The sequence below is a fragment of the Eupeodes corollae genome, chromosome 2, assembly GCF_945859685.1.
Source record: "Eupeodes corollae chromosome 2, idEupCoro1.1, whole genome shotgun sequence".
Lineage (NCBI taxonomy): Eukaryota > Metazoa > Arthropoda > Insecta > Diptera > Syrphidae > Eupeodes > Eupeodes corollae.
The window spans coordinates 51,914,292-51,931,344 of record NC_079148.1 but is presented as its reverse complement, the minus strand read 5'-3'; the positions used below and the strand labels follow the sequence as shown (position 1 = coordinate 51,931,344).

The following is a 17,053-nucleotide window of genomic DNA, read 5'->3' as shown; positions in this document are numbered from 1 at the left end:
AATAAATTTAATGTGCATCACGGGTATAAGTTATTGTCTTGACAGTGCCCGAACACCACACCGTTTTATTTGGTTCCGTCCCGTCCGTCGAAGTTGTATAGCTTACAGGTATGGCCCGTAGGTAATTCACTTGCACCTGTGTCTTTATATGCAAAAAGCAACAACAACAGAGTTAAATAAAAAATCGACCGATAAGGCTTGACAAAATGTGGATACGAATATTATCCACCGATTAGGAAGCCAATACAAACCTCTGGGTTCCAATGTCGAATCCAAATGCAGAAGTGGTGTTATAGCAGCACAACCGCATGTTAAAGATCATTACTCATGTCTTCGGTGTTCGGTGTGTACCGTACATGGCTGGCGGAGTGCCATCTCTCTTTGTTGGTTGATGGCTTGGAATTTTCGGTTAAAGCCCGCACTGCATCAGCAGCTGATGAAGATCACTGCCAACTCCGATGACGACGAAGCCAACGACGACTACGATGGGGATCAGTGGGTTCCGCTTAAAATTTTCTTTTAAACAAGTGAAGGCTTCGAAACGATGGTTAATAGATATTTCACTTTCAACGCGGTCGGTTCGATGAGCGAAAGGTGAATTCCTGATACGTTTTTTTTTTTTGTTGTTTTTATATTTTCGTATTTAATTTCGTAAGACTCATTGTAAACAAGTTCCATTTAATTACGGTCTTAAAGATGAACTGGCTTATTTTATCGGGTGTGATTGTTATAATTGGTGTTTTCACTGTTGTGCTCGTTGAGTGTCGGTGGTATCAAAATGGACTGATATTTTATGATATCGAAACCAAACAAATTATTCTTCCGCCAACTGTTTCGATTCATCGTGCGCGAAGTTTGAATATGCCAAATATGCCAATTTTCTCTACGCTGGGGAAACCATGCACTTGTCAAGGATTAAAGTGCGGATGTTGTGCTGGGCTTGAAGTTCGGGAATATAATTTTAATCAGAAAAGTATGTGGATATTGTGAAATAAATACCTAAACAAAATATTGGTACAAAATTAATGAATTAGTTAAAAATGTTTCGTGCTTTTTCCACTCAGATTTATTATCTCGAAATTGTTAGTTTTTGAAATTATTAATTTGGTTTAAAAAGCAAACATTTCAACATCATGTGGTGGATATTAAAAGAGCACGAAATTATGCATATATTTTTAAATTTCCAATTGAACCAAAACATCGTACCAAAATTTATCACCAAGATCAATCCTCAATTATGTAGTACAAAGTGGACAACATGAAATTAGTGGTCATACTCATCTCATAGTATAGTAGTTTAAAACAAAGTCAAAAACATTTTGAACGAAAAAAGTGAAGAAATTAAGTTCATTTTTCTTTATTGTGTATAGTTCATTTTTAGAATTGTGTATATTAAATCAGGAACCAAAAAATCTTCAGAAAAAGTAACTCGAGTATCAAACTCGCTAATTATTTTATGCAAAAAGAGTATTCGATTGTTTTTTTCTTGAATTTTTTAAATAATCGTGTATATTTTGATGTTAAAAAATAAAAAGACAACGTTTAAAACTATTGAAACTGTGGAAGGTCAAGCTGAATTTTCTTTGGTTGATGTATTTGTTTTAAATATTTTCACAATATTGCGAAACTTCGTGTTAATTTTAAGTTCCCAAATAAGTCAATTTTCTTTTCTTAACCTTCCATAGGAGGTTATTCTAATATGACGGACTTATTTAAAATCTTGACATGTGTCTACGTTTCAAGGTGTTTAGAATCTAAATTCGTTTTTGTGTCCTGCATACCTAAATAATCTGATATCATTTAAGAAAAAAAAAAGAGATGGGATAACTTCATATTTTTTTTAAAAGTTTGGTAAAATATTAAAAACACAATTTTGTGTAACATACAAAAATTTTAAGTCAATAACTTTCCTTGATGCCAGAATACTTGATTCGAAACCCATTTCCTATCAGTTTTTTTGGTTTTATTAGGTTGTTTTTGTAAAAACCTATAAATTGATTTTTTTTTAAAAATGTACTTAAATTTAGACACAATTTTTTGAACATAATAAAATAAGTTTCATTTCCATATCCATTATTTTTAACGGAACATTTTTAGACGAAACGCAATTTTTGACAATATTAATAGGATTTTTATAAAGTTTTAATTTCTTATAGAAAAATAACCATTGATTTTTTCTCTTAACAATTTGCTAATTCTAAAAACAGGGAACGGCCTTATGACCTTAATCTTATATGGAATGGTAGGGGAGCCTGGGGACACTTGATCCCCACTTTTGAATTTTTTATTATTTCGAATAATAAAAGATATTTTGCTTTAAAATTGTTGCATAGTTACACATAGAATTTATGAAATATGAAAAACATTTTTGACGTTTTTTAAAAAGAATCCAAGGTAACCCCTATTGAAGGAGACTTGATCTGTGTATAGGGTAGACTTGGTTATTGGGAGATCAACTCTCCCCTTCTGCAAAGTTATTTTAGTCTTAATTAAATTTTCGCAAAGATTTCTTGAATTGAAATAAAACGACGCGTTTAGTGTTGGCCTTGATAGTTGGAGAATTGAATTTCCTTACGATTTGATGCCGTCCAATTTCAGAAATGTCATCTTGTACTGGCCACTTAAATGTGTGGTTATTTTTTTTTTTTAAAACGCACTATATAACCATGTAATGTAACCATGTTCTGTTAAAGACGATATCTGTACAATATAACGATGCATGACGTTTTTTAATGAAAGTATGTACACTACTACCCAGTCGTCAAGATTGAATAAGAAAGAAGAAGTTTCATTTTGGTTTTCAGACTCACAGCTAGATGAATTAAACGAATCTTCTGAAACATTGAACGTGATTCCGGAGATAATGGCAATTCGTCTTCATTTTCTGATGATGATGAAATAAATGCTTTCATATTGCGTTTTGCCTTAATAGCTTTGTTTTGGATCTTTTTGTTTTTTTGATTTCTTAGTAAAATTTCCTCTTCAATTCTATTTTTGTCGGGTGTATATGTTAAAATCTTTGTTGATCCTTTTTTACATCCTTTTGCGGTTAGTTTCCGAGGAGCTGCTTTTGAAAATGGTCGAATTTCTTTTCAAGTTTTCAGACATGCTTTAGAATTTGAAGGCTGGGTTGGTGTTTAGGGTTGTGGCAATGCCACCACTAGAATTGTCTCTTCAGCATTTATGTCATTTTGAAATATTAAGTTCTGGATAGGTGAAAGCAAAGCTATATTTCTTTCAGAGCGATTTGAATCGGGATTATTCTGAGCCTGCGAGAAATTTTGCAATTGTGAAGCAACTGGTTGGTCTTATGAGGTTTGTCTGCCTATGTTTTCAGTCGCTACTTCTTGTTCTGGTCGATCAGATACATACGATGAAAGGTAATCATCGTCAGTAAAAATGTTGCAGTTAAAGGGGAAAATTCCTGTACCCCGAAAGCCAATTTGAATATTTTGCGGTGTGATTGCTCGTACAAATGCATTTCCAAAACACTCTGAAATGTTATAAATAGTTAAGAGCTTACCAGCATTTTGAAGCATCCAATTGTCACAAGCGGTGTTGTAGTAGGCTTTTAGTGGTCTAAACACTGTTCTGTCTAGTGGTTGAGTCTTGTGAGATGTATGTGGAGGTATGGTGAGAAGATGAATTAAATTTCCCTTGGTACAATTTAATCCATTATTATCAAACACTGAGATTCCAAGGAGCACTTGCTAAATTTTTTGAAGTGCTTCAAGCCCTTACCTACTAGCAACAACTTTTTTTGGCTTGTGAACCGTAGTTAACCCTGTCTCATCTATATTCCATATTGATTCTGCCCCAAAGTTATGTGCATTCATTAAAATTCTCAAATTTTCGAAAAACTGGGAAATGCTGTGTTTATTAAAGCTGGTCGATCTGCTCAAACTAGTGGCCTTAGGTACGCACAGTGATAGCTGGGAGTTTCTTCTCATAAACCCATAGAACCAATCGTGGCTTGCAGTTTCATTTTGCCACTTACTGGAGGTTTATTATTTTGCACAGCAAATTCGTAAGCTAGTTTTCGCACAGAATGTGAAGATGATCCATGATTTAGTTTACTTGCCATTTCCAGGTACGCAACGAGCAATGTTTCTTCAACTGCCGAGAAGACTCGAGACTGTGCATAATCTGGCTTAAAACTGATGTTACTCTCATTTACTTGCTGTCGTTTCCGGTAATATCTTATTAATGGCATAACTGGAACCCTAAATAGTTTTGCAGTTCTTTTTATCGAACTGAATTCTATGACGTTCTTCACAGCATCCCTTAGTTTGTTAGAATCTACCGGGTCACGTTTATTAACGCCCCCCTTTGGCTTGTAGACCTTAGGCATTGTTTATAATATGAAATAAACATGATGAAATCCAATTTTTTTCAAATAATTGTTCTCTGGGAGACATGATCCCCGGATCAGGTTTCCCCTACTTTATTTTGATCAAATCTCACATTTGTTCTGTTTTATTATTTTTTTTTTTGTTTTTATGAAAAACCTGGATATTTTATTCAAAGTAATCAGCAACGACTTACCAAAATTAACACAGTCCAATGTATAAAAATGTATTTGCTGATGACTTTCACTGTTCACTCACAAAAAACTAATAAAATATTCTTAACAAAACAATTTTTCAAGTGAAAACACAAAACTCAACAACGCCAACGCCTACTTTAAGATAATTGTTTTGGACGGGGAAAATTACGTCTAAAGTTTGAATTCAGAGGAAAATAGAGTATTGCCAGTTAGAACTTTTAAAAAATAACTAAAATCATGGAGATAATGCCCAGGGATCAAGTCTCCCGGGTATCACTAAATATTTAGCATATTTTTTCTAACTAGAGTAAACTGTGAAGCCCTTAAAATTAGGTTGTTAAAAATTTTACGAAATTATCTTATGCTAACAACAACATCAGTTTCTTATTTTATTTTTTTCAATCTGGCTTTTCTTTAAATTTTACTACATGTCAAAAACGTTATTCTTTGATGCAAAAATTAATTTGAATGATGATGACAAATTTTTTTTTTGATTTATAAAAATACTTGAGTTGATTGACCAATTTATTACGTCACATCGTATAATATTCAATTTAACTTAAGTCATCATCGTAAATGGTTTGTGAGTTATTTGAGGTCAACCAAATGAATCAATGATTCTATCAATTTCAATTAAATTTAATTATACGCGTTATAAGTTTATACACAATAAATGAATTTAAGACAATTTCTGAGTGCCAATTTGTTTTATAAAATTGAAATAACTATGTACTACACTAAAAAAATCCTATTACAAATGGCATTTTTGATGTGTGGTAATTTTTTTTACAAAAATCGGATAGACAGAAAAAACTTTAAGTTCTAAAAAAATACTTCTGAATTAAAAATCTTAAGAACAAGAAACTATGTTTATACAAAACTTTTTTTGACTTATACAATATTTCGTTGTTAAAATGAGATAAAATTAACGTAACGTACGAGTACTTCGTTTAACGTTTTGAATATCTTTCCTGAAAATATTTAAGTCTTCAAATTTGAATTGCGTAAATTTTTGAGAATTTTGTTTTTACTTAAAATCAAAATATTTAAAAAAAATTCGAAATATTTAAATTATTTTAACAACATTTTTACTTTTTTAATGTTATATAACGTAAAATTAGCTTTTTCATTATTATCAACACGTTGTCATGTAAATACAACCTCCCAGACGGTTTTTATACACAATGCAATACATTAATGATTATTAATTTCTTTTATTTACAAAATTATAAAAATAAAGAAATATAATCCATCATTTGCTGTGCCCATAACTCTACTCTGACTCTAGTAGAATTTATAACTTTTATTTTCTTTTCAATCTTTCGTTAGAAAAATAAAAATGCTAAAAATAGAAATTTCAAAGGGTGTAGCTTAACAAATAAGAAATTATAAAAATTTGAATTTGAAAAAAGAAATAAGTACAAATCTTTTTCCTGTTACATAACAAATTAAGACTTTATTAATGTCTTATAATCATAATCCTATATTTTAATTTTAAGTCTCCTGAGAATTTTCATTCTTTAGTACCTATTCAAAATGCAACACACTAAAACAGATAGTTAAAATCACAATAAAAACCTATTCATCATTTAAAACGCGTGCGGCAGTGAGAGGTGGATTTGAAAATATAAATTATTATTGTTAGAATTATTCATGAGTTTTTGTTTTTGTTGATGAAGACGTCCGTTAATAACAATTAAGCTAAGCTGAAAGCCAAAAGCATCTAATGCAAGACAGATTTGTATGATGTTTGATCATAAATTTAGTTTTAAGCTGAAAAAGGGAATCACCCTTTTTGATTATGAAAGAGGCTGATGAGAAGGTGTCCGACACTGCGTATTGATACCCTTAAAAACTTACACCTGACATTTTTTGAGACGTTGAACGGTAGTTGATTTTTTGTAGTTTTTAATTTTAATTTTTTTGACCAGTACAATAAAATGTATAGGCCTTAAATCATTTTTAAGACATTCGAATCGAAAAACTATTGTTTTTTTTAAATGTATAGCCTACAATTTTTGTAATTATTTTAAATTTGACGAATCGGATCAATTGCAATTTACTTCCAATTGGAAACAAAAATTGACTTAAAATTAATTAATTAAATTCCTAACATCATCAGACGGTTAGTGCGTAGGACTGTCATGGCTAAAATGTTGGGTTCAAACACCGCCTGTCCCATCTAAAGTTTTTTGTACGTGTACTGCGAATTCCTCCTAAAGTAATTCTTCCGTTCGGAATCGGCTTAAAACTGTAGGTCCCCTTCATCCGTGAAAACATTAACCGCAGATAAGAACGGCTGAGATTTTAAAGTCACTAGGCCCTAGTCCTCAAAGAACTGTTGCGCCACCTTATATATTTATGTATAATATCATCATAACCCCACATTTTTGTTTGATGAATATTTAAATATTGTGTTAAAATTAATTTAAGGTATTAAAATATATTTCAATACCCAAATTGTTTATCGTTGATTCACTTTTTTTCACTTTGAAGTTTAAAGTACAATTTTCAAAAACAAAACAGGGATAACTCATAGAAAAAACTCAATCCATGCTCCTACAGCCTAAAGCATTGGGTGGATTGAGTGCAAACATGGAAGTTAAGGTTTTGAGCAGATTTGCGTTAGGCTTTTTTTTCATTTTTTTTTAAGATCAAAACTAACAGTGGCCCCCATGCAAATTTTTTGGTCAAAAAACAAAAATTCGAATTTTCTCAAAACGGACCGATAGATTTTTTTAATTTTCTCTAAAATTTGATTTTTTAACTTGGCTTCTTTTAATAAGATAAACATATTTTTGTATTGCTCAGGAAAGCAATTTTGTTTTTTAATTTCCTCAGCAACTTATGAACTGATTTCAAAATCGGTTGAACTGTTTATAGAAATAGCCCATAAACCATTAAAATAACGGTAAGATATAGTGAGACGAGAAACATTTCGGCGATGTTTAAGCGACTTAAATGATCTTATGATGGTAATATCACCAATCAATCTGAATGCTCTACGTTCAATACTACCCAAGAGGCTTAAGTAAGTTGCAGGAGCACCAGGCCATTAATGGGAGTTATACTCAAAATCTTTGGACGTATAAAAGTCTTGTAAATAACAGCCAGCTCAGAGGGGGAGAAAACTTCTTGAATCACCTTAGAAAACCCAAACATCTTGCGCCTTTTTTGGCGACATCGCGTATGTGATCGTTTCACAAAAGGTGGTTGGTGATACACATACCGAGAATATCAAGGGAGGTATATTTCGCTTTAACGATACAAGACAGCATTGCGTTTCCGAAGCATTATATTCCATTTCTTATGCCCCATTGTACAATGCTGTTTAGGTCGGAATTTGATGAGGTTATCATATTTTGTCGTTGCATTTCCACATCCAAAGAAAAGGCGTGTGAACCTGAAAACGAATATGAAAAGTTAAGAGCACTACCGTCAGCGAAACAATGTATTGGATTAGAAATTGCACACAAGAGATCATTAATAAAAAGAGAAAGAGTATTGGAGATAAAACATAGCCCTGTGGCACACCAGCATTTATTTTGTGGTTTTCAGATCTGAATCCATCCAATACCACTTGTATTGAACGATTCGAAAGGTAATTACTAATCCAATGAAGGAGGGATTCATGAAAACCGAAAGCGCGCATTTTCGATAAGAGAGCCTGATGCTAAACTTTATCAAATGCTTTTGAAAAATCAAGTAAAATAATCTTACTTTCTCCAAAACTATGTAAAAATTTGTTCCACTGTAAGGTGAGGTAAACCATGAGATTACCAGTGGACTTATTGCTACGAAAGTCGTATTGTCGGTCATTAAGAAGCTTTCGATCTTCGAGGTATTTCTTGAGCTGATAATTAATCAGCGTTTACATAACCTTCGAAAGAAGGGACGTAAGTGTTATTGTTCGGTAATAAGACGGTGAGGAAGATTCGCCTTTTTTGGGAATAGGCTGGACAAATGCAGTTTTCCATCCGCTCGGACCGAGACCTGAGGAGTAGAACAGATGAAAAAGCTTACCCAGTGGTTTTGCTAGCGATGAAGAACACCTCTTCAGAACAATAGCGGGGATAACATCCGGGCCAGCACATTTAAGTATGTTGAGATCTTTTAGGCCTCTCGCTACAGCACGAGTGCGAAAAAAGATTTGTCCCATAGAATCATTAACTCGCACAAGTACAGGCGGAGTCATAACATTCACTGGCAGCGTTGAATTGGTGGCGAGCTGCCTAGCAAAGAGATTTTCTTTCTCTAAAGAGCTAACAAATGGAGATTCATTCACAACGAGCGTAAGAACCGAGGAAGAATTCCACATATTTTTTACAAATGACCAAAAATTTTTACTGCCTTTGAGACGTTGCAGTATTTTTTGCCGTAATTTTTGGTCATGTACAAATTTGTTCCTTCGAATATGGGCGTTGCAGGCCTTCCTGGCTTGCTTAAACTTATTCCGGTTTTCCTCAGTTGGATTGGCTTTAAAACAACGGAAACTTACCTTCTTGACCCTAATAACCTCTTTACAGCTCGCATCGAACCATGCGTTATTTGGGATAAAAGTTGAAGTGCCTAGAGGAGATAGAACACTAATAGTGAACTTACCTTGGTCAGAGGTAAGAAACAAGTCAAGAGTGTTTTCTGCTCGACCTACCACGTCCGATATTCGAGTGGGCTCGTTGACCAGCTGAGTTAGGTTGACTCAGCGAAGATCTCAGCACACACTCCTTCTGGTGTTGACTGGCCAGAACGTGGGAGCCATGAAGAATTGTGTGCATTGAAATATGATTTTAAGAAATTATATTTTAAGAATAAGGTTGTTGCACACATATTTTACGTGCCTTCGCCTATATAAAAGAATAAATACTTAGTGCAACTTGAACAACTTGTAGGAAATAACCATCAATATCATTCCTTCATTATCATCATAAACATGTCTTTATCTATCTATCTGCATAAAGCTGAGCACACCAATTAATTATTCTTTATTTGTTTTAGATACCTTCCTAACTAGACAACCAATAGGCGATCGCTTTACAATTTAAACATACATGTTCTGCCTCTTTCTTATCTTCAGATAATTTATTTTCCATCCTGGTTCTCTAATATGAAATTAAAATAAACGAACGAACGTGTTGAATACACAAACAATTGTTTTCGTTAAGTATGCTTACAAGTATTTTTTATTTCCGGGATGAAATGTGCTAGGATGAGTTGTGTCTTGAGATGAATCGCGTGGTTTTTTTGACAAATCATATGGCATTTATATCTTTGAATACAAACTTATTTTACGGGTATATTTTTAAATCTTATATAGGTACTTATTTAAACAGACTCTTTCCATGCAGGAGCAAGTTCGTGCGACACAGTCGCAGGTCTATGCAAATAAACCAAATTCGACCGATGCCCTAAAGGTTTGTTTTTGAGAAAATTCGAATATTCAATTTTTGACCAACAAATTTTTATGAGGACTACGGTTATTCTTTGTCTTAAAAACTAAAAAATAGAATTTTTTAAATCCATGTTTTTGAAAGTCATGTCACATTTGATCAAAACTTTTATTCTTCTCTTACGAAAGGTGTTTTTGACTAAATATTTTACCAATTCAATTTTTTAAAAATCTTATTTGTTTTTATAGTTTTTACATTGTCTTCAAAATTGTTAAAGTATTTTATTTCTTTTTCAATTCTAGTGTGCGCTAATGTGACCTATGTCCCAGAGAAGAGAGAAGCATTACTCGATGTGTTTCTTAACGAGATGAACGGAGCCCGATATGGAATTTCAGCTCGAAATCCATCACCCATATGTGTCCCGATCATGATGCCTATTCCAATGGCAGCGTGTATTCAAATGACACAAGTCGGTTTGAAAGGTGATAATTTACACATGTGCATGGATTTTGTAATGAGACTCCACACAACTGACGCCATGGAGCTTCATTTCAATTGCCTGTCAATGGGGTTAGATGGATTTCAGTACCTCGATCCAAATGGCAATCAAGTACTTCCTCGACTTGAAGAAGACGAAGGAAACAGTATTGATGATGGTGATAATAGTGAAGATGATGATTATGAATATAATGACACTGCTGAAGAAAGTCAAGACAATTTAACAAACGAAGAGGAACAAAACTACGACGAAGAAAGTGACGATGATAGCGATCAGAATAAAGTCGTAGATGAAACTGATGAATATTATGAAGATACAGAAGATCTCGAAAATAATGAAGTTGAAAACGAAGTTATGGAGCAAGATTTTCAGGAACAGAAGACGAAGAGCAAACAAGAAGCTCCATCGACTGTGAAAAATTATAATAGGGGTAATCTTATCATAGTTTACGAGACTGACGTGTAATAGAAATTGTGAAACAAAAAAAACTTGTTGTATAGTTTTAAAATTTATTGAATTTAAGTAATTTATTTTATTTATCAGTTTATAATATAATTGTTATTTAATTATAAAATGTAATTTATTAAATAAAACAAAATAAGATTTAAAGTGATTCATATTCTTTTGCAACCTGTTAAAGAATTTTGTGTCTTCTTCTTCTAAGTGAATATTATTCAAATCAGAATATACAAATAAACTAAAAAGAATTTTGAATATTTATGCCATCATCTTTTTTTCGTCCTTAGGGTTTTATTTTTCCCATAGAATAAAAAACGTGACTTTTTCACAACCAAAAGGAAGGAATATTTAATCGATTATTATTTTGCGTAGGTATACCACAATGGAAAATCTACTCATATATTGGCGTACGTGTCAGTTGATTCCCTAACGTGTAGTTATGTTCAACTATGCAACTATGCAGGACTTTTCATTGAAGCCATATTAAAACAGAATTGAATTTATCACCAAATTCCAGACTCACATCACGAGGCATGTTCTATGTTTGTAGAGAAATAGTTTGTGATACATCTAAATGCTGAAGTTCATTTTCCTCGCTTAAGTAGGAGGTTAAGAAAAAGTAATTTGAAAATACTTTACCTTCATCAAAATAGGAACTTACTCCTGACAAATTCGTTAGTGGAACTTTTGTATCATAAGTTTAGCAAGGAAAGTCATGGAAAAGAACTGAAATAAACGGTTGCCTTTACGAATAGACGCTAACTCCGTCATATTTATTTTGAAGCTTTGTTTGAATAAAATTTGAAAGTAAGGAAATTCAAAATATGACCAAAAACACTGTTAAAATAGAAACGAAATTCACTCTTACCCTTTGCTGAAAATAGTACGCTGATTGGAAAAAATATCAGCAACTTCTTGAAAGACCAATTCAATTTCTTAAAGAATATGTCAAACTCATGTTCAAAATACATATAACAGGTTCAAGTTCGCGTATTTATTTACTCAAAAAGCTAGTTGCATTGAAAACCGAAGACGTTCAATGTACATTTTTACAACTTATCAAAAAAAGTAGATGACATTTAACCTGACTACACACACATGTCTACTAAGATCTCAGAAATGTAAGTAGCCTCAGAAATATAAACACAATTTCTAATAAAAATTTTTAACTTCTGCTGTGAGAAATCTGAGAACTTAATCTGTATGATCCGATTTTTCAAAAAGTCAAAAAGATTGAAAGAAATGGAGACCTTATTTGATTTCTAGGTGAGGTGTTAATATTCCATGCTCCTGCTCTATCCGTCTGAGAAAATTCTGAACAAATGTGAATTTACAACCTTGTGTGACAGTATTGATTACATATCATATCGTTTGTTATAAAAGATAACGTTTGTAATTGCCTAAAGTAAATGTTTCAAAGCATTTCACAATTACTGATATTTTCTTCAACATCGGACGCATTATTGAACCAACTAGTTATTCAACAAATTCAATTGAAGGTGGATTCAGCTGAAAGATCTGGCAACATTGTAACTTTTGACAATAGTTTGAGTTAAGCTATAGTAGTTTAATTCTGGCCAGTTTATCATTATTAGATTTCTGAAAATTTTCTGTGTCAAATTGGCAAAACACGTAAATAAAAGATAAGTTTTGCCGATATAAGGTTTAAATTTGATATTTAAAAAACTAGTTTCTTCAAAGAAAATATGATTAATGTTTATTTCATCGTTAAGAAAAAAAGATTGTTATATCATAATAATGGAGAAAGAGTATTGTACGAATTACATCTTTATGGGTCAGTTATAGCTGTTATTGGTTTTCATCATTGAAACCAATAATGTTTATTTTATTGACATTGAAAAATATCAGGCATTAACTGCATATTTAATACAAATTAAAATGTTAGGAAATAAAACAGAATAAGGAAAAATATTACTAAACAATTTCAGAACTCAACGATATCTAAAGAAGCTTTCCTTTGTTGTAAGATGATCTGCAGGACCAGATGGAATAATACCAGCCGAGTTACAAAGGACTTCTGACATACTTGCACCAATCCTTGAGACAATTTTTACCAGCTGTCTTTACCTGGTCCATGTTTTCTGGGCATGGAGAGAAGTTAAAGTTGTTTTTATACCCAAAGCAGGTAAATGCTCGCAAGTCAATCCTAAAGATCTACGACCTATAAGTCTATCATCATTCCTTCTTAAGACCTTGGAAAGATTGATTATTTTCCATTTAAGGGCAAGTATCGATACAAGACTTTTGTCTTCGTCTCAATATGCCTACTGTAAAGGTAAATCCGTGGAAATAGCGTTACACACTTTAGAACGCACCGTCGAATATTCCCGTTATCATAAAGAGTTCACTATGGTTGCTTTCCTTGACATCGAAGGTGCATTTAACAAGGTGGACAAATCTGCAATCACATCTGCACTAACGTCTCTAAATGTAGAGAGTTCGCTTTGGGAGTTAATTCATTTAATGCTTACTAGCAGAATAATTAACTCAAAACTGGGCAACTCTTCTGGTAGACGATTCGTTAGTAGAGGGATTTCGCAAGGTGGTGTTATATCCCCTCTCCTCTGGAACCTGGTGGTGAATGAAATACTAACTGGTCTGGATGCGGAGGGCTTTAGATTGATAGCCTATGTGGACGACGACGTTGTTTATATCAGTTTCAAAAAGCATCTTAAGATCCTAAAAGAACGCTTACAAATTGCCTTGGATAGACTAATACTAATGATCGGTGTGGACTGGGTGTTAACCCACACAAAACCTATTTGGTCTTATTTTCGAGGAGATATAAAATTCTATTTGTCAACCCTCCCTATCTTAAAGGAATCCAATTAAAATTCTCAGACGAGGCTAAATACCTGGGTCTTGTCTTAGATAAAAAACTAAACTGGAAACGCAACGTTCAGGAAAGAGTCAAAAAAGCTACTGTAGCTCTCTTTTCTTGCAAAAAAGCTATTATTAATAAATGGGGTTTACAACCCAGAATCACGCATTGGCTATACAAATCGGTAATCAGACCGATTTCAACGTACGGTGTGGCAGTATGGTGGACTGCTTAAGAGAAAGGTATAAACAGGGATAAGCTAAATAAAGTCCAACGTTCAGCTTGCCTATGTATAAGCGGATCGCTCGCACGATCCCGTCTGCGGCACTGGACACCTTACTCTACCTTACACCCCTTGACATATTTAGCAAACAAATAGCTGCCAGCTCTGCTATTCGCCTAAAAGCTTCGTCGCAGTGGACTAACAACAACATTGACCACTCCGTAATTCTTAGGTATTTAGAATCAATTTCAAAGCACACAGACTGCAGACCCTCAACTGCAATTCGACGGAAATTTTCAGATTTCAATACCTCCCACATCTTTTTGTGAGGATAGGACATTCTTGGAGGATGAGTTAATCCATTTTTACACAGATGTTCAAAAACAAAAGAAGGGGTTGGTAGAGGTATGTACTCTGAACGACTGAAATTAAGTCTCTCATTCCGCCTTCCCATTCATTGAAGAGTGTTCCAGAAGGAACTCTTGGCGATAAAAGAAGTCTTGTCTTGGCTCAAAGAAAACGTGATATCAACATCTGATATCCATATTTTCTCTGATAACCAGGCCTCTATCCAATCTCTGGACTCTGTCTCTACAAACTCTATAACAGTCCATAACTGTCGATCATCTCTAATGGAGATGGCGCAACAGTTTAATATTCACCTTTGCTGTGTGCCGGGCCATAGAGACATTCCAGGTAACTGTAAGGCAGATGAACTCGCCAGGAACAATAAAGTACAGCCCATCCTACTACGTTTGGTAAGTACTGGCATACCAATCGCTACTTGTAAACTGCTGCTAATGCAAGACGCTGTCAGGAGGGCAAACACCAGGTGGAACAACATCATCAATTGTCAAGTCACAAAAAACATTTGGCCAACACTGGATTTAAAACTTTCAAGGTGCTTGCTCTCTCTAAGTAGATCGCATTTAAGCTCGATAATAGGTGTCATAACCAGGCACTATCTAATAGGAAAGCATACGCCACGAGACTAGGCGTATTCTCAAATGACATTTGCAGAAGCTGTATGGACGAGGAAGAGGAAGAAACGGTTCTTCATCTTCTTTGCACATGCCCTGCTCTATCTCGAAAACGCAAGAATGTCCTACGAGAATTCTTCTTTAACAAACTAAATCATATTGGTATAATCAGCCTCTCACGTTTCGTAAGGGACTCAAGCTGGTTCTATTGAGCTTAGGAGGAAGCCTCAAAATTCATGTGGTATCACAATGGGCCATTAAACTGGCCTAAGTGTGTCCGTTTCCATCTTTGACAGCCACTTTAACCTTACCTAACCCAAGATGGTTGGCATGCTCTATTATGGATATTGGATGTTTTAATAGCTTTGAAGACTTTGACCAATTTGATCTTATCGTTTTCTTTTCGTTTTTGAATTCACATTTTCTTTCGTAGACTTTAACATGCAATGGTTCTGCCGCGATGTCAAAAATCTTGTTTTTTTTTAAATCAACTGTAACTCCAAAATAATGTCCACAATAAATGAAGAGAAAAAACTTTATAAATATGTAAAACTTTAGGAACTTATTTTATTAATTAATGACAAAAATTTCGCTATAAAAGACCTACCAAACAAACTCCAATGTTAGTTTCAATGATAAAAATTGGCCCCTTAGACTTTTCATGAAAATAAGCTAGGAAATTGTCCAGCGAATGAATTTTATTTCCCATTGTTGATCGTTCAAAAAAAAAGCTTAATGGTGGGAACACAAAGAAAAGTAGATGCCTTTAGTGGAACGATTTTATTTAAGAGTACTAAATAAATCATTAGCTGTTCATTGAATGGCGTAGTGTGAAGAATTAAATTTTCTTTTTTCTCCTATCCTAGTTTTTTGTTCTCTTAATTTGACGTTTGACTGTCAAGTCATTGGCAAAAATCTTCAACTTCAATTTGACCATCGCGGTCCATTTGTGACCTTTGCTGGCCTCTTACGCCCTCTGTTTGAACAGCAACGTAACGCATAATTCCATAGAAGAGAGTGAACACATTTCTCAGCCCTCCAGGCCGCGTTCTGTTCGACCAGGCTTTTAGAACACTTTGAAGCTCGATGGGTGTGTTCAAAGAGTAATATAAAACACTGTGACAAAAACATTTCAGAATAAAATTGAAAACTCCCTTAATCCATTTTCCGCAAAAATGAAATAAATTCACTAAGTTCATGCAAATGCCAACATTTATATTTTCTCAAATCACTCTAAGCTCTACGATGCAAATATAAAGAATTAAAACTGTCAAAAATCTATTAATTCCCATATTGATTTTAAACTTTAAATGCAAATATCTCAAACACACAAAAAATGGAGAAAGGGATAGTTAGACTATTGCTTCTCTATACAAAGGTGTCACAAATATAGCGCCATCTGTTGCACGTGAAGATCTACGCACAGTTAGACGATAATTTACGAACGAACCTTTTTCCTTGAATTCGTATTTCATTCGGCTTCAATTTATAAAATGGTTAACATGAAAACAAATTAAATATAAATTATTCCTCATAAGAATGCAGAACTTAGCCAACTTCGCGTTGGTGTCATCTATTCCTTAACGCTACTAGCCCTTTTGAAGGTGCAGCGGAAATATGGAGAAACTTTTTAACTTGATTGATGAGAACTATTATCGACTAGCAGTCAATATCTAATATGTCAATGATCTCAAGTCTAAAAACTCCAGCTCCAGCTCAATTATTATTATTTTACTACTTTTTACTCAGCTATTCCTTAATTGTTACTAAAAAAAATATTATACCCATTAATAAGCCCAGCATTAATGAGCTTCAAAACAATAACGAGACATTAATCATTGAAAGTGATACTTTCCCAATCAAGCATTAAATGTCACTCATCCGATGATTTAATTCAACATGTCTATAAAGTTAGTTATACATTTATAATGTACATGCAATATTTTCATCCCAACAACATCCTGAGATTATTAAATGTTGATGTTTATTAGCCAACAATAAAAGCCATAAACAAAACCATAACCAAAGCCAAGTCCATGTCCAAGTACCTATAGAAAAATACTTTCGCGTCAATGATTTCGGTATCTTTAACTTCAATCTTTTTCTTTTCGTTTGTT

General features: G+C 33.6%; 1 protein-coding gene across 1 annotated transcript; it reads left to right on the top strand.

Moving 5' to 3' along the window:
* The first annotated feature begins 428 nt into the window (after positions 1 to 428).
* Positions 429 to 11,056, top strand: LOC129947398 (acidic leucine-rich nuclear phosphoprotein 32 family member E). The gene is made up of 2 exons (XM_056057938.1): positions 429 to 973; positions 10,236 to 11,056. The coding sequence occupies exons 1-2, from the start codon at positions 697 to 699 to the stop codon at positions 10,895 to 10,897; spliced, it is 939 nt and encodes a 312-aa protein (XP_055913913.1). The 5' UTR covers positions 429 to 696; the 3' UTR covers positions 10,898 to 11,056.
* The last annotated feature ends 5,997 nt before the right edge of the window (positions 11,057 to 17,053 follow it).